Source organism: Sander vitreus, chromosome 22, assembly GCF_031162955.1.
Source record: "Sander vitreus isolate 19-12246 chromosome 22, sanVit1, whole genome shotgun sequence".
Classification (NCBI taxonomy): Eukaryota; Metazoa; Chordata; class Actinopteri; order Perciformes; family Percidae; genus Sander; species Sander vitreus.
In genome coordinates, this window is record NC_135876.1 from 1,480,749 (window position 1) to 1,498,860 (window position 18,112).

The 18,112-nt window shown below is 41.9% G+C and overlaps 1 protein-coding gene across 1 annotated transcript in view; it reads left to right on the forward strand.

Annotated features, from left to right (window-relative positions):
- sspo (SCO-spondin) overlaps positions 1-18,112 on the forward strand; it is a 101,063-nt gene that overhangs the window by 29,721 nt on the left and 53,230 nt on the right. The window contains exons 26-54 of the mRNA XM_078281153.1: positions 1,278-1,371; positions 1,470-1,679; positions 2,424-2,629; positions 2,948-3,062; positions 3,262-3,383; positions 3,502-3,675; positions 3,756-3,989; positions 4,118-4,240; positions 4,566-4,663; positions 5,910-6,141; positions 6,223-6,375; positions 6,787-6,924; positions 7,060-7,242; positions 7,387-7,537; positions 7,739-7,898; positions 8,222-8,270; positions 9,033-9,137; positions 9,297-9,424; positions 10,615-10,735; positions 13,559-13,686; positions 13,798-13,939; positions 14,053-14,184; positions 14,395-14,569; positions 14,797-14,872; positions 15,779-15,800; positions 15,987-16,107; positions 16,271-16,484; positions 16,916-17,057; positions 17,237-17,413. Coding sequence (XP_078137279.1) covers positions 1,278-1,371; positions 1,470-1,679; positions 2,424-2,629; positions 2,948-3,062; positions 3,262-3,383; positions 3,502-3,675; positions 3,756-3,989; positions 4,118-4,240; positions 4,566-4,663; positions 5,910-6,141; positions 6,223-6,375; positions 6,787-6,924; positions 7,060-7,242; positions 7,387-7,537; positions 7,739-7,898; positions 8,222-8,270; positions 9,033-9,137; positions 9,297-9,424; positions 10,615-10,735; positions 13,559-13,686; positions 13,798-13,939; positions 14,053-14,184; positions 14,395-14,569; positions 14,797-14,872; positions 15,779-15,800; positions 15,987-16,107; positions 16,271-16,484; positions 16,916-17,057; positions 17,237-17,413 — 4,125 coding nt within the window. The remainder of the gene's footprint in view (positions 1-1,277; positions 1,372-1,469; positions 1,680-2,423; positions 2,630-2,947; positions 3,063-3,261; positions 3,384-3,501; positions 3,676-3,755; positions 3,990-4,117; positions 4,241-4,565; positions 4,664-5,909; positions 6,142-6,222; positions 6,376-6,786; positions 6,925-7,059; positions 7,243-7,386; positions 7,538-7,738; positions 7,899-8,221; positions 8,271-9,032; positions 9,138-9,296; positions 9,425-10,614; positions 10,736-13,558; positions 13,687-13,797; positions 13,940-14,052; positions 14,185-14,394; positions 14,570-14,796; positions 14,873-15,778; positions 15,801-15,986; positions 16,108-16,270; positions 16,485-16,915; positions 17,058-17,236; positions 17,414-18,112) is intronic.

The window sequence follows — 18,112 nt, forward strand, 5'->3', positions numbered from 1 at the left end:
TTGCCGTCGAGGGGGACAGTAGTTTCACCACACACAGCCTGTATGACACGGAGAAAGCAGCTAAACTGGAACTGCTGCAAAGTGCAAACTCTGTCTCATTAACCGCTGATCACTGGACGTCAGTGAGGAATCAACATTATTTAGGAGTTACTAAACAATAGATTGACTCTGGTAAGGATAGGGAGTTTTAGTTTTTTAGTTAGGGACTTGGAGGAATTGTGCAATAATGACAGATTCACACATTTTTCTTTTGTTTACAGTAAATAAATAATTACAAATCTTAAAATCAAGTTCATAAAGTAACTTTCTTTGCATTCATTTGATTCCCAATCAAGATACACTGGTAAAAATTGCTTTCCATTGTTAATATGTACTTAAAAACAGTTCTGAAATGCAAAATAATAGAATTTTAATCATGTGATAATATATGTGATTAATCCCGATTAATTATAGAAATTCAGCGATGAATTGCGATTAAAAAAAAAGAATCATTTAACAGCCCTAGTTTACAGAAATGCCAATAAACCAGAGCACGTTTTTCTCCCATCGCGGAATGCTGTGTGGACTAGACAGACCTTCCTCTGCAGCGCTGTGGAGGGGGGTCTGGCAAAGCGAGACTATACTGTATGGGATTCTTACACCGCCTCAAACCACAGCTCAAAACACACCGACAAGTCTGATCTCCAGTTACATGATTGGCCAGCGCAGCGTGACGTGGGGTTGCATTTCTTCAAAAGTTGAGTCAGTTTCAACTTTTCCCCCCAGGTCCACTGCGTTTTTTTACCTAAACGCACTACACCCATTCAAAATGAATGGATAGACCTGAACCGGATAGACGTTTTTGCCGGACTGTCTGATGGCCGACGCAGGCAGTCTGAACGCAGCCTTAGACCATGACAAGGTATCTGCAAAAGTAGGTTTTCCTTGAAATTGTCAATGTGTATATACATAATTTCCAGAGGATGAATTTTGGTGACTCCTTGATATTTTCTCTGGCACCACCAATAGGCCAGAACATCAAAATATAATGGACAGAATCCACTGAACACTTCCATGCTTCCTAGCAGATGAACCCTTTTTGTTTTGGACACACCATGAAGATTGCCGCCATTCTACCCTCATAGCAAAATGTCAAATTTGCAAACAAGATGGCATAAAAGAAAGTCTCTCGATTTTAATGAGCCCATTATTATTTTTGTCTTGAGTCAGCCTCAGGACTTTCTTGCCTTACAACTGGCAAAGCTGAAGAAGAATTGTCAATGTTTTCTGTTTTACAGGCGACAGCTGTGTAGTTCCCATTAAGTGTCCATGTGAGTGGGAGGGCTCCATGTTTCCACCTGGAACTACCATCACTCAACACTGCCAAAACTGGTCAGTCAAATGAAATGCTTATGAACGTATATTACACTCCCTTTCCTATAACAATCAAAATTGAAGTCAGAGGGGTTTCTTTGCCTTTGTGTGTCCAGTTCCTGTGAGGATGGTGTGTGGCAGTGTAAAGGTGTGGCTTGCCCTCCTGCCCCCCCACCCTGTCTGGAATCAGAGTTTACCTGTGCAGGGGGGCGCTGCATCCCCTCCCAGTGGGTGTGTGACAACGAGAATGACTGCGGCGACGGTTCAGATGAGATCTGCCCAGCCACCTGCTCTCCAGATCAATTCCGCTGTACCAGCACACCAAGGTGAATCCAAACTCACTTTAGTTTATCACCATGCACAATTTCTATGTGTGGATATATTAAGGAAGACTAGTAACTAGGGAATTAAGATCAGATACGATGATGAATCAACCATGAAGTCATGCTGAACGTCTGGAGCAAACTTCCTCATTTAACAGCTAAACAGTACACTAAATGTATGTTGTTGTTTTTTTTAAAGATTATTTTTTGGGCATTTTAGGCCTTTATTTTGATAGGACAGCTGAAGACATGAAAGGGGAGAGAGACAGGCAGCAAAGGGCTGGTAGGCCAGAGTTGAACCTGGGCCCTCTGCATTGAGGACTAAACCTCTATACTATGGGCGCCTGCTCTACCAACTGAGCTATCCTGGCGCCCACTAAATATATGTTTTCTGAAACAGGCAATGCAGTAACAGAATCTTGATCCATACTGTCAAAATATAGTGACAGTTTGCAAATGTAACATTTTTTTTTTTTAAAGTTACTAACTGTGGCTTTAAAGGCTCTGCTCAGGCATGTTGAACAATGTTTAGAATGTAAGTGTTGGCATGCTAGCATATTATCACACTAATATTTTAACCTTAACATTACATGTAAGCTACAACCCAGAATGTTAACTTGGTAATGTGAAATTACATGCTAAACATCAGCATGTTAACTTCCAACAGATTGCCAAATGTTTTTTGCACTTTGCTGCTAGAATGAAATCCCTGTAGTGAATAGAGTGAATTGACCCGAATCTCTACAGCGGACCATGTTTGAACCTGGCTCTGCGTTGTGATGGCCACCCAGACTGTGGTGACCAATCAGATGAAGACTTCTGCGGACCTGCCACCCCCATCCCCCTGTGCCCACCGGGGGAGTTTCAGTGTGCCAATGGAAAGTGCCTGCCAGCCAGCCGTGTGTGTGACGGACGGCTCGACTGTGGTTTCGCTGATGGGTCTGATGAGCAAGGTAATCTATCACTCTATTCAGCAATATACACAATACAAAGTCAGCTTTATTGACAAACTATCAAACAAAAAACTGTCTACATGACTTTATCAAAGAAAGGTGCTCTATCAAAAACTCTATTGAGCAAGGTACTGTTATTCGCAGACTTTATCATGTAAGGTGCTTTGTCAGCAAATGTAATCAAGCACAGCCTTATTTAAACAATTTAGTAAATTGTGTCTTGTTTTCTGTGTTTTTACATGTGGGCGTACTTGCATGATTACTTTTCTCTACGGAATGTATGTTACTATGTGATGAACTGTACTTTTGTTGGTCCAGACTGCGGAGTGGTGTGTGATGAGAGGGAATTCCTGTGCGCCGGAGGACGTTGCATTCTCTACCTCCACCGCTGTGATGGACATGATGACTGTGGGGATCTCAGTGATGAGAGGGGGTGTGTTTTTAGATCTGCTGAATGTTGGTATTTGGGAGTGTCAATGGTTAAATGGACTCGCATTTATGAATATGCTTTGAAGAGTTTGTCCTGAAGGTTACCAATATCGGAGACCCTCAACAATATTTTAAGAAAGTTACATCAAATAAATGACTAATGGTAATCATAATCATAATCTAAATGTTTTGGCTGGTTATAGGTGTGTGTGTGCACCAGGGGAGTTTCAGTGCCCCGGGGACCTGTGTGTCCCTGCAGACAGAGTGTGTAACGGACACAGAGACTGCCCCTCTGGAACAGACGAAGCTATCTGTCCAAGTAAAGGTACACATATTCATACAGCATTTAATTGTGTTGGCTATGAGTTAAATGTGTTTTTGCCCAAAGCCATTCTGCATGGTTTAAATCCGTGATCAAATGTCATCCTTTTTGTTACTGGCAGTGACCTGTGCTCCTGACCAGTTTGCCTGTAGTGACGGTACATGTGTTGCCACCACAAAGTTGTGTGATGGAATAACAGACTGTCCAAGTGGAGAGGATGAGAACAGAACCAACTGCTACACTGTTATCATAACACCGTCACCCTCACCTGTCACCCCAACTATGCCAACTCCAGGTAAGGATAGTCATGATTCAGAGATTTTAGGATATTCTTTCAGTATTCAGTGTTTCTCTTATACACCCCTGTTTCTCCAGCTTGTAGGTCCTATGAGTTCAGCTGTGCCACTGGTTGGCAGTGTGTGCCTAAGGCCTGGCGTTGTGATGGGGAAACAGACTGTATGGATGGTAGTGATGAGCATGAGTGTAACGCCCCCTGTGGCCCTGGCCAGGTGCCTTGTCTTAGTGGGGACCAGTGTGTGGACTACCAGCAGCTCTGTGACGGAACCCCACACTGCAGGGATGCCTCAGACGAGAGTATTGACAACTGTGGTAAGTTAATTTTAATACAAATGGAAAGGTGCAAAATGACAAAAAAAATTCATGTCATCAGGCAACAGACAGTCTTTGTTTAAAAAACGTGTGAATGGACACTGACAATAATTCTCGCTGAATACTAGGCTCTACTCGAATACCTCCCTGTCCAGGCAGCTTCCTATGTGACAACCGCACCTGTGTGAACATGTCGCAAGTGTGCAACGGCGTTCCAGACTGTCCACGTGGCGAGGATGAGTTATTGTGTGGTGAGTTCTCATGAGCTAAGGAGACGAGAGAGGTGAGAATAGAAGCGATGATAGATTGAAGACATGGAGCATGGACTACAGATAACCTTACAAAATGTTCATTGTTGTGTTCAAAGAGTGGAAGGTATACAAAGGAATACAGGGAATACAAAAGAAAAGCAAAAGAAGAAATGAAGAAAGGGAAGCATAGAGAGAGGAAGAAATAAAGGAAGGAAACTTGAAGGCAGGGAACATCCCAGTCTACCATATTCACAAAATTTGATGGTGACAGATCTTGTAATCTTTGACATGTTTAATAATAATTTTGAAATCTTGCTCTGTCCAGATAAAACCGTCTCACCAGTGCCACCTGGCACTAGGAACACCACTGTCCTCTGCCCGGAATTTACCTGTATGGATGGAGCCTGTGTCCCCTTTAACATGGTACGTCTAAGACTGACATGATATCCTCCACCAGCAAGCCAAGCTTTACATATTTAGTTAGTAGTGGGTGATTGAATAGGTAAGAATAATGATAACATGCTCTTTTGTACCATATAGAGGAAGTTCCAGTTGTTGCATTGCATAATTGCATCATCTTCTACTAGCACTTTTGTGTATTTGGACAGGATTTCCTCACAGGCGGTGAAGGCCTGGAAATAATTACAGTTTTATATTGTCCAGAAAGTTTCTAAAATTATTGCATATTGCTGTTTTAAAAAAAATTGTTTTACTTAAAATGATTACCTTTTAAAAATTAAGAAAACAAAAAACATATGATTATATGGTTTAAAGGGGACCTATTATGCTCATTTTCAAGTTCATATTTTTATTTTGGGTTTCTACTAGAACATGTTTAAATGCTTTCATTTTTCTCATACTGTCTGTCTGAATATACCTGTATTCACCCTTTGTCTGAAACGATCCGTTTAAAGGTGCCGTAGGTAGGATTGCGAAGATCCAGGACAAAAATTTGAACATCAACAACTTCTCAGTCCCTCCCCCCTTTCTGCTAAAGCCCAAAGCGTTCTCCTAAGCCCCTCCCCCCACAAGGGAGAATGAATGCGTGTGTGTGAGCAGTGATTGACACGCAGTTAGACACACAATCGCACTACAGGCTTTTTTTTTAAATGACCTGCTTCGTGTAGTTCTACTGGAACATAGGGTCAGTTTCAGCAGATATGACAGACAGGGAGTTTTAGAAGGCTTACCTACTGCACCTTTAAGCACCTGTATCTTTAAGCCCCCCTCCCAAAAAAGCCCAGTCTTCTTTGATTGGTCAACTTTTTTGGGTCTTCCGCATCCACGCTCACAGCGTCTGCACCGTCATTGCACCCAGGGAATGACTGTAACGGCACTATAGCAGCACTTTCTACCATAGTGAAGTTGTGACATCACAACCTTACAGTCCTCGGCACAGTTTCTGGATACGGGCTGTGTGCATTTCTCTGTTGATTGAGAGTTTTGATACTTTCACAGTATTAATATAGCAACTCAACCTGATTTATAATAAAAAAAGTGTAATGTAAATCTCACTTTTTACAATATGGGACCTTTAATTAGCAGTCATCTTGTTTAGTCATCATCGGTATGCACTATAGAAAACATATATTATAAATTAATGAAAGCAGCAACAATGGGCTTCCCCCTAACATACATTCCTGTTCACTAACCACACTCTATTACTTAGGTGTGTAATGGTGTGGTAGACTGCCCAGACTCCTCACTAGCACCACTTGGAGTCCCGACTGATGAGCAGGACTGTAGAAGCTGGAGCTCCTGGGGTCCGTGGAGCCCCTGCAGCACCTCCTGTGGTACAGGCTCCATGAGCAGGCAGAGAACCTGCCCTCCAGGAGATCCACTGCGCCACTGTCGGGGACAGGACTTCCAGAGGCAGCAGTGCTTCAACATTACATGCCCTGGTAAGGAGATGGACATGAGCTAAAAGAAGAAAAGTACAGTATTTGTTTCTAAATTGTGATGCTCTTTCTTCCCCTCTCCAGTGGATGGTCAGTGGCTGCCATGGTCGAGCTGGTCGAACTGTTCTAGCGAATGTGGTGGAGTGCAGGTCAGACACAGAGGCTGCATCCCTCCTCGCTACGGAGGCCAAGACTGTTCCCAGCTCCCTGGACCATCCAACCTACCCATGGAAATCAGTAAGAGCTGTCTGTAACTAACGTTGAACTGAAATAAATAATACTGACTTGGATAAAAAACACTGGTCAGAATGGATAGAAATTACTGTCTTGTACAATAATAAGTGACAGGACACTAGAGATAAGAGAGAAAATATTGCCGTTTTAGTAAGAACAGATGTTTTTCGACCAAATCAATCTGCATATAATTTTTATGAATAAAGAAATTATTATTAAAAGAAACTCTTGATAGAAATTTATGTAATCTTAAAATGTTGGCAATGTATTTTTCATATGATAGTGCTGTTTCAAAATGCAAAAATTGAACAAAAAATTTGAAGAGTAGTAAAGAAAGTGTGAATGCTAAGAAGGAATAAACGATAAAAAAAAAAAATAAAACTATTCTCCTTTTCTTCCCCCATCCTACTCCAGAGCGTTGTCCTGACGATGGATGTGCCAACACCAGCTGTCCCACTGGGCTGGTGAGACACAGCTGTGCTCCCTGCCCAGTGTCCTGTGCCCACATCAGCAGTGGGACGACCTGTGATTCAATAGCACCCTGCTCCTCAGGTCAGTCAGAAGAAATCTGGAAGATCTTGTGCTCTAAAATAAATGGTTGCTTCTTGCCATTTTAAAATTGTCAAGTTAATTTTGACATTTCTCTCACAAGACTTTTTCTCACAATCAACTTGTCCCTAACTCCAGGTTGTTGGTGTCCAGAGGGCCTGGTGATGAGCCATAAGCAACAATGTGTGTTACCAGAGGAGTGTGTGTGTGAGGTGGCAGGTGTGCACTACTGGCCTGGCCAGCAGATGAAGGTGGACTGTGAAATTTGTGTTTGTGAGAGAGGAAGGCCTCAGAGATGCCAGCCTAACCCAGACTGTTCAGGTGAGTATTTCAAATACAAGATACATATGTTGTTTCATTTCAAGATCAACATCAAATCCACAGTTGACTTTTGCCCACAAACTGGGTATTGTTCTTACCTTAAAGCCTGAGCAATCCTACACAGTGAGTTTTGTAATAATGCAGTGGACTGTGGCTGGTCATCATGGTCTGAGTGGGGAGAGTGTTTGGGGCCCTGTGGTGTTCAGAGTGTCCAGTGGTCGTTCCGCAGCCCAAACAACCCCATCAAGCATGGAGACGGGAGAATGTGTAGAGGAATTTACAGGAAAGCCCGCCGGTATGTAGCCCTTTCCTCATGGGACTGTTAACTACTTTTAATGTCTCTACTACTTGACTTTTCCACTACTACCACTGTCTTAGTGTCTAACACCATGCACTTATGAGCAAACACACATGCATTCCATTACTCATGTATACATTTTGAGTGTGTGTGTGTGTGTGTGTGTGTGTGTGTGTGTGTGTGTGTGTGTGTGCGTAGGTGCCAGACAGACCCCTGTGATGAGTGTGAGTACCAGGGTCAGTCCCATGCTGTGGGAGACAGATGGAGGTCAGACCACTGCCAGTTATGTCACTGTCTGCCCAACCTTACAGTGCAGTGTTCCCCCTACTGTCCATACGCTGTCAGTGGATGTCCACAGGTAAGATTATAAGTGCGTGTGTGTTGTTATTCAAGTGACTGCACTTACTGTATATGCTTGAGTCTGTCCCCATGTCTTACAGAAATATGATGCAGTACATTGGTACATTTGCATATTCATTTGAGTATGTTAGTATATGTGCTTAAAGGCATCTGTATTTTAATCTTATCTCATGTAAACAGTCCAATCCAAATTCACCCCGCCATTTTCCACAGCTCTGCTTCCTCTGCAGCCTTTGCTTTTCCTCTACATAATTGTGTCTCATAGCAACTCTACAACACGTACGATTGAGTCAAATGGTGAATGTTCTTTTGTTTTTGCAGGGCCAAAGTCTGGTGCCTGGAGATGGAGACAGGTGTTGTTACTGCCAAGGTAAAATCATAACCGTTGTTCTGCTATCTACACTAAATAAATATCTTCCTGTTTAATGATGAACGTAAGATTTTCCATTCACCCATTATAAACCACTTACTGCACTTCATGGTTACTAATGTTGCCACTGAGTGATCATTAATGTCAGAGATGACGTTGATCCCATTAAATGATAGAAAGAATCCTTTTTTATTTGTCCCTCCCCTTGGAGGGAGTGTTTTATTTTCCTTGTTGTCCATACATGTCCTTTTTTCTAAGGTTGCTTGTATCAAGAAAAGCTCACATCTTCTGCTCATCCAGTGCAGAGAGAGGAACCCTTGCTCCCCTGTTCTTCTGACCACAGACATATCCCACATTTTACCATTTACTGTACCTGCTAAAGAAAACTCTAAACAAGAAAATGGTAGTTGACAAGAGACCCAACAGTATATCAAACACTACCTGCGGAGTCAAACATCTCAAACCTGATAGAAATTGCTCAGGGTTTTGTGCCAGAATATGTAACCGTAGTAGTAGTAGTAGTAGTATTTTTACTTTTGTATGAACTTAAAGGTGCGTCAAGAGCTTTTAAAGATGAAGAAAATGAGATGAAAAGAGAGGATTAGTAAAACAAAATCTATATAAAGATCCTACTCATTTAGTTCCTTAACAAGAAAATTGCAGCCACTACAGATATAAGGTCCAGTTCATTCTTGCAAACATTGCGATAATAAAGTGAGTGTTTTATGACATTAATCTTTTTATTCTACAACTACTCTGTAGAAGGAATTGACAACATCCCTGTGACAATAAGCCCTGTCACTGTGACCACCAAGCCAGCAGAAGACACTACACCTCTAGTTCCCACATATCCACTTCCTCCTGGAGGTTTGTGTTTTTCTCATGCCATTTCACAGGTATATAGCTTTATAAGCTCTATAGAGCATATGCGCTTTTATTAAGCATCTATGATTATTATTCAAGGGTTTATCTATTTCCACTCATATTTTTTTCTTGGAATCTCAACTCCTCTCCTCCTCTGTTCAGATGAGTGTTGGGTTCCTCTGGGTGTTCACACTCTCCCAGCCTCCAGTTTCAGTGCCTCGTCACAGCAGACTGGTCACCCCCCTGAGGCAGGTCGCCTCCATTGGTGGGACCCCCATAGGGACCTCCAGGTACAGTACACTTTGCCGATAGATTTATACAATACGACCAGACTTTATACTGTTCATCCTGGTGAAATGTCTTTGAGCCACGTTGCTAAATCCCCACTAGCTCCAAAAAAATATTTCTTTACTAAATTTAAATTTATTCAAGTTTTTAAAGTGCCCATATTATGAAAAAAAAAAACTGGGATTTGGGGTGTTACTTTGTGTCTCTGGTGTTTTTTTTAACTGACCATGCCTGCTCTTCACACTCGTCATGTGCTCTTTCTGCCTCTGACCACTGAAATGCTAACATGGTCTCCTGGGCCTGAAGGTTCAAGGCTCAAGGGATGGCAATGTTGGTTGGTTGGTTGGTTGGTTGGTCGGTCAGTCAGTACCTAGACCACTCCAGACTGTAACATTTACAATTTATTTTTTTACCATGGCATTTGGCACAGACATTCAAGGTGTCCTGGGGATGAATCTGAATGTCCTTGGTGATCCTTTGACTTTACCTCTTGTGTCAGCAGCAGTGTTACACTTTTGGGTTTGAGTGAAAAGACTTGACACCTTGCCATAAACTTTGATGCAGACATGTATGTCCAACCTCAAGATGAATTGCAATCTCGTTTCTTCTGCATCATCATTTTCAATGGTCCATCCATCCATCCATCTTCATCCGCTTATCCGGGGTCGGGTCGCGGGGGTAGCAGCTCCAGCAGGGGACCCCAAACTTCCCTTTCCCGGGCCACATTAACCAGCTCCGACTGGGGGATCCCGAGGCGTTCCCAGGCCAGGTTAGAGATATAATCCCTCCACCTAGTCCTGGGTCTCCCCCGAGGCCTCCTCCCAGCTGGACGTGCCTGGAACACCTCCCTAGGGAGGCGCCCAGGGGGCATCCTTACCAGATGCCCGAACCACCTCAACTGGCTCCTTTCGACGCAAAGGAGCAGCGTCTCTACTCCGAGCTCCTCACGGATAACTGAGCTTCTCACCCTATCTCTAAGGGAGACGCCAGAAAAATGCGAAAGTGCTTTAAAACCAAATAACTATGGTTGACAAAGACTCAATGACATGGTGTTGTATTGCCAATGCACAGTATTTTCCTCTTTACATCACCAACTCTGTATTTATACAACAGTCCTAATGAAAGTATCGCTTGCAAGTCTTTAACATGCAACATTAACATTACATGTAATCTGCAAAACATGTATCTGCAGGGCTGGAGTCCAGAGCCTGAGGAATATAAGGACCTACCACAGCGGAGCCCTGAGGGACACACTAGCAACACACAAAGTCCATACCTACAGATAGACCTGCTGAAACCATACAACATCACTGGTAAGCATTGTGCAGTTGCCATAGTACAAGTACAGATTGAAATGCTGGTTTACTAAATCAATTTTCATTTCAATTTCAATTTTATTTATAGTATCAAATCATAAAAGTTATCTCAAGACACTTTACAGATAGAGTAGGTCTAGACCACACTATAATTTACAAAGACCCAACAATTTCCCACGACCAAGCATTTGGTGCAACATTGGCAAGGAAAAAATTCCTTTTAGGCAGCAACCTCGAGTGGTGAGGAAAAACTTCCTTTAGGCAGAAACCTCGGCCAGACCCAGGCTCTTTATGGGTGGCATCTGTCGCTGCCGGTTTGGACACAGACACTGATACAGATATACAGATATGGAGAAATTTGATTCATAATAATTACAGCAGTTGGAATGATGAACAGTGGCAGTTATAGTAACAATAAAAATAGTGGAACTATGACTAGAAAAGTAGTTGTAGCAGTTCAGGGCATAGCGGGGCGATGTGGGGCGTAGCAGGGCATTACGGGGCATAGCAGGGCGTAGTGGGGCGTTGCGGAGCGTAGTAGGGCACAGCATATATAAGGTGAATAGAATTGGTCCAAGTACCGAGCCTTGTGGAACACCACGGATAGCTGTAGAGGATTGGAGGATTAATCGTTAACATGAACAAATTGCGATCGATTTGATAGATAAGACTCAAACCAGCTTAACGCTATTCCTTTAATGCCAATAAAAGGTTCCAGTCTCTGTAACAGGATGCTATGGTCAATAGTGTTGAAACAGCACTAAGATCTAGTAAGACAAGTACGGAGCCAAGTCCTTTGTCTGAAGCAGTTAGAAGGTCATTAGTAATTTTCACCAGTGCCGTCTCTGTGCTATGATGCTTTCTAAATCCTGACTGAAAGTCCTCAAATAAACTATTGTAATGTAGAAAGTCACATAACTGATTAGTGACTACCTTCTCAAGGATCTTGGAGAGAAAGGGGAGATTAGATATAGGTCTATAGTTGGCTAAGACCTCAGGATCGAGGGTGGGTTTGGTTTATAGTGTCCTTGTAGTTTATCAGTTTAAATAAAGGGCCTATGCTTCGTCTCCCAGACTTTCTGTCTCAGCAGTTTAAGCAGGATCGAATCAACATGATAAGGGGAGACAAACTGTTCTTTCAATAGTGCTGAGAGAAGGCTATGTGAGAGAAAAAAACATAAGAAATAAAAGGAACAGTGCTCAAGTGTAATTTTTGCCATTACAGGATGGGGTCTATAAGACAGGTAGATGGCTTAGCTGAAGAAATCTTTTGCGTTAATTGGTGAAGGTCAATAGGAGAAAAGCTGTCTAAGTATATGTCAGGTCTTAAAGCTGTGTCTAGCAGTCCTGTGTTTTTAAAGATAAACCTTTAGAAGGTGAGGTCAGGAAGTGATGAATTTTATCTCTAATTGTTATAATTTTATCATTAAAGAAGATCATGAAGTCGTCACACTCAGAGTTAGAGGAATACATGGCTCAATAGAGCTGTGACTCTCTGTCAGCTTGGCTACAGTGCTGAAAAGAAACCTTGGGTTGTTCTTATTTTCTTCTATTAATGATGAGTAATAGGCTGCTCTGGCATTTCTGAAGTTCTTCCTTTATGTTTTCAGACTGTCTTGCCAGTCTAAACGAGATTCTTTCAGATCGGTAGAACGCCATTTACTTTCAAGTTTTCGCGGGTTTGTTTTAATTTGTGGGTTTGGGAGTTATACCAAGGTGGTAGTTTCCCTTGTTTCATCACCTTCTTTTTGAGAGGAGCAACAGAGTCTAAAGTCGTCTTTAGGCAGTCTGTAGCACCGTCTACATAATTATCAATTTGGGAGGGACTAAAGTTAACATAGAAGTTCTCTGTTATATTAAGCCATGGCACTGAATTTAATGTTGTTGGAATTACTTCCATGAGTTTAGCTATAGCACTACCAGATAGACATCTAATGTAGAAACTTTTATTATGGTGTATAGTCAGGTAATAAGAATTCAAAAGTTATTAAAGAATGGTCTGATGATAAAAGATTCTGTGGAAATACTATTAAATCTTCAATTTTGATGCCATATGCCAGCAGAAGGTCGAGGATGTGGTTAAAACAGTGAGTGGCCTTATGCACACTCTGCACACTGACTATGCACACTGACTGAAACCAATTGAATCTAGAAGTGAGATAATTGCAATACTAAGGCTGTCGTTGTCAACGTCCACATGGATATTAAAATCACCTACAATAAGTACTTGTCTGATTTAAGGACTGAACTTGATAAAAACTCTGAGAATTCAGATAAAAATTCAGAATGCGGACCTGGAGTGCGGTAAACAACAACAAATAGAATTGGCTGTAATGTTTTCCAGGTTGGATGTGAAAGATTTAGAACAAGGCTTTCAAACGAGTAATAATTTAGTGTAGGATTAATTAATAGGCTTGAGTCAAAGATGGCTGCAAGTGGTGGTTTTAATTTTTTTTAGTTTTTTGAGTACAGCTCATCTTTTGTTTACTTTTTATTTACTTGATTTGAGTTGGGGGAACGACACCATGGTTATGGAACCAGGAGTGGGTAACTGCTCCAACGAAAGCGCAGAGAAGCGTGTAGCACTGCACCTCTGATTCCTGGTTTCAACTCTGGGCTGTCATGGTTTAGGAGCGGTAATAGACTCAGGTCAGAATTCTTGATATGAGAGCAGCTCTGTCCAAAGTGGAATGAATGCCGTCTCTCCTAATCAGACCAGGTTTTCCCCAGAATGCAATCCAATTCCTATGTGAGATTATGTAGCCTACTGTATATCAGTAAAATAAATAAAATTCTTTCTATCCCTCTACCGTCCTGTAGGTGTGCTTACCCAGGGTGGTGGTATGTTTGGCACATTTGTGTCCAGCTTTTACCTCCAGTTCAGCCAGGATGGCAGACAGTGGTACACTTATAAAGAACTGGTTACTGATGCCCGGCCTAGAGCCAAGGTTAGACATCAAACCCACTAAGTCCATGCAACTTTCCATCATATACATCGAAGGCCACTTGCCGTTGCTTTTTCAGATCATAAAATGGATGTATCACCATTTTCCCTTCAGGTTTTTCATGGTAACAATGATGATGAAGGGGTGGCACAGAGCCGACTGGACAGGATGGTGTTGGCGCAGTTTGTCCGCCTGCTGCCACACGACTTTCAGAATGGCATCTACCTTCGACTTGAGATCATGGGCTGTGGAGATGGTTAGTGGATAGTTTAATGCTACTTTGCTGGTGTTACGTGACTTTGTCTACAAATGTGATTCTAAAATGCTCTCCTCTCCTCTGATTGAATACCACCACTCCTCCCTCCCCAGTCTCCCCAATAGGTGGCTGCAGAGAGAAGGAGTTTCAGTGTAAAAATGGTCGCTGTGTGCCAGCAGGTCCACTGGGAAGTGTTTGTGATGGAGTTAATGACTGTGGGGATGGATCAGATGAGATGTACTGTGGTGAGCTTGCCAACCTAACACACCTTGGTGTCATTAATTGTATAAGAACCATGCAACTGTAAAGTGTTATTATTAACGGTTTTGCCAATTGTTTGTGTAGCATTTGATCCTGCTGCTTTTTAGTTTTCTAAAATGGGCTTTGTAAGTCACACATACCCAAACTGAATATAGAAATCCTTCTCACGTAGTCTGACCATTCTCCACATGCAGGTACACAGCCATCCCCTACAGCCGTCAGTCCACGCAGCTGCCCTGCTGGTCAGTTCTCCTGCCCCCCACCAGGGGGCTGCATCGATGCAGTAAAACGTTGTGATGGGATCCCCCACTGTCCCAAAGGAGAGGATGAAACTGGCTGCCATCCCTACATCACTACCCAGTCAGACAGGTACTGTAATAGAGGATATTATTATGATTTGTAGCTGTGGTAATAACAGTTGTAGTAATTGTGATATTTGATAGATCATGTTGTTATTCCACTCCTGCATTCTGCTTCTTTCTTTGTATGTTATCTCTGTTTATCCAGCTCTTCTTTCCTTCTTTCTTGGTGTTGTAAAATAATCAAGAATGACTTTCAGAATTTCCTCTGCTTTCATGTTGTGTGCCAATTTACAGACCACACACGCCTACCCCTGCTCCTCTTAGGACTCCGTCCAAGGCTGCTGTCACTTATCCTGCAGTAACACCAACGGTAATAGAACACTTCAATTAATCATAAGTTCCTTCAAATTCTTCATTTCTGTGTCACTGATGTTTATGCCTCAATATGTCCTTAATTCCTGATTCAATGTAATCCAAATGTAAGAGTAATGGATTAGCGAAGGTTCTACCATATGATAAGTATGGGTCAAACTGTTTTTTTTTAACTTAAAAATAGAAACATACAAATACAAGAACATGCTTTAGCATCAGACAACACAGACGGATGTATCAGTGATGACTATCGATGCTATTGATGCTGAAAAACCTGTGATCATTGTGACTGGCCTTTAAACTTAATTTCCCTAAGGGCCACACTGGAAAATGAGAATCACGTCAAGGGCCAGACATGTAGACTTTATTGATTTTATGTCTTTGAAAAGTCAAATATCTTTTACTGTATTATTGTCTCATATAGTCTTCTCACCTACAAAAATGTTGAAGAAAATGCCAAAATGCATCAAAAATGTCATATAAAGCAACAGAAGTACCGGAAAACGTGAAAAACCATCCTAGGTGGGCCAAAATGTATTGTGAACCTAAATATACGGTATATGGAGGCCGGATCAAAATTTGCGACGGGCCGGATAAGGCCCACGGGCCTTGAGTTTGACACGTGGTTTAAAGTATTAGAAAATTTAACATTTTTCCAGTCAATATTATACATTTTATAAACTTGTTATGTAAAAACGTTACAGCTGAAATGTATACTAATAATTTAATGCCTGAGGCATTTATTTTGAAAAGGGGTACAAGACAGGGCTTCCCTGTTTCCCCATCCTCTTTGAACTAGTAATTGAACTGCTTGCAGACAGAATTAGACAAGACCCAAAGATTACAGGTGTTAATATAGGTACATCAATATCCACCCTCAATTTATTTTCCAATATATTTACAGGATGGTGGCCCAGGATATCGTGGTGAGTGTTAAATGCAGTTTGGATGGATTTATTTTTTGTGTTTGGAGAACAGCAGCCTCTGTTAATTTCTTATTTAAAAAAGTCAAATCTCACTGCATGCCACATGTTTTATTGTGTTGTGTTTGAAGTGTTCAGTTTCCCAAACTGGCTCCGTTGGATGGTGTTCAAATTCATCCTATTCTGCAGGCATCTGCTCCTCTCCCCTTGGACTGGAGGATGGGAGAATTCGATATGGTCAGCTGACCTCATCCTCACACCGTGAGAACAACCCTGCTGATGGTGGACGACTAAACATCGTCCCTAACGTGTGAGTGATCGGATCTTTGTATGGTTGACACCCCTAAAGCATATACTAGTCTGAACATTTGATGAGTTTTTTTGCATGCACCTAAAACCTTTTGAATCCTAATGTGAATAAAATATAAAGCATCCGGAAAAATAACAGACCATATCATCTTTCATCTGTGCAGTCAGGTCATGGATCCTGGATGGAGCCCCTTACCTACAGATGCCCAGCCATATTTGCAGGTGGACTTCCTGGAACCCACATGGATATCAGGGGTGGTGACCCAGGGCTCTGAACGCATGTTGGGTTACCTCACTAAATATCGCCTGGCTTTCGCCCTGCACAGCAGCCTCTTCACAGACTATACTGAGGATGGCAAGCCTGGTGGCCCTGCTAAGGTATTTCTACTAATGTGGACATTTAGTGTCTTATTTAGACACTAAATGTTTTCTGTATTTACATTTATCCTCATATGAAGAAATGTTTAATGGATGTGGTCATAAATGCGAGACAAAAAGAAAAATCGGACAGGTTATTCTAGTCATAAGCTCGCATTCAAAAGTAGTTTTAGTCGTGCAACAGAAAACTCAGATTGGACAGATAGTCTAGCTAGCTGTCTGGATTTACCCTGCAGAGATCTGAGGAGCAGTTAACCATAGTCCTCACAAATCCACCAGAGGTTAGAACGCCAACACAAAGAAAGAGGAAGGGAACGGACATCCGGCCTAAATGAGGGGACACCGTTTTCCGGCGGGACCGAACAATCGTCGATATAGACTTTCTAGTCATTACACGCTCATGTGGAAGTGTCCTCTTGATTGTGGTGTAGGTGTTTGAGGTGCGGATGGTGGGCAGGAACCCTGTGACCCGCTGGCTCGATCGGCTGGTCAGAGCTCGCTACCTGCGCATCATCCCTGTGGAGTTCAGACACACCTTCTACCTACGTGTGGAGATACTCGGCTGCAGAGGAGGTAAAGGAATTCAAGTCTGAATGCACAACTAAAGGATATCACTGATACTTCTCAGGACTTAGATCCTTTTGTATACTAGCTCATCTAAAAGTTTGTTGTTTTACAGAACTAGTGCTGGACTGTTCAGCCTACTTCACATCATTGTTAATATGAAACAACCTTTGCTCCTGCTCTTGTAGATGAGCTGGTGACCCCTAGTAGTGTGACCACATCCCCCTCTGGTGGTGGGAAAGTGACTGTGCCGAGATGTAAGCCAGGCCAGTTTGCATGCCAGCGCAGTGAAGAGTGCGTCTCCGTCTCTGTGCTTTGTGATGGTCGACCAGACTGCAAGGACCACTCTGATGAGATCAACTGTGGTGAGGGCTCAGCGATATTTGGTCATGCATATTAATCATCTCCTATATGATTAAGTGATTGAAGTGACAGTTTATTTGACAATTTATTAATAATATAATACACTTTATTTATATAGCACCTTTGAAAACACAATTACAAAGTGCTTTGCAGAAAAAAAACAGAACACATTTAAAACAAAAGAGAATAAAATGAACTTAAAGTAACTATATGTAATTTTTACACATTTCTGAAACTGTGTAATGTTCCATCTGATGATCATAAATGACCTGTAACAGCAAATGAGACTAATAGATTTCTATTACACATTACTATTGTATTACTATTATTCTATTACAGATTTCTTTGTAACACCAGAAAAGCCTGTGTTAGTGTATCCAGCCAGGTAAAAGGTAGCAGGAGATTTCTTTACATAGGCCTAATTATATTTTTATATTTTAGAAGTGATCTGCTGTAGTTATGGCTGATACTGGGCAGGACCATCACAGGAAAGAAGGAAATTAAACAAAGAACAACTAAAAGCTAAAAGGGAAAGTGAAAGACGACGGGGGAAACCCCGAGTCACACTCGGTCGGGCTTTCAACAGATGAAGAACATTACGGGAGTGTAAATGATTCAAAAACGTCAACGAATTGGCCCTCAGATATGTAATAAGTCTATTTCATTCATAAAATAACTTTACAATGCACAATGTGGATGTA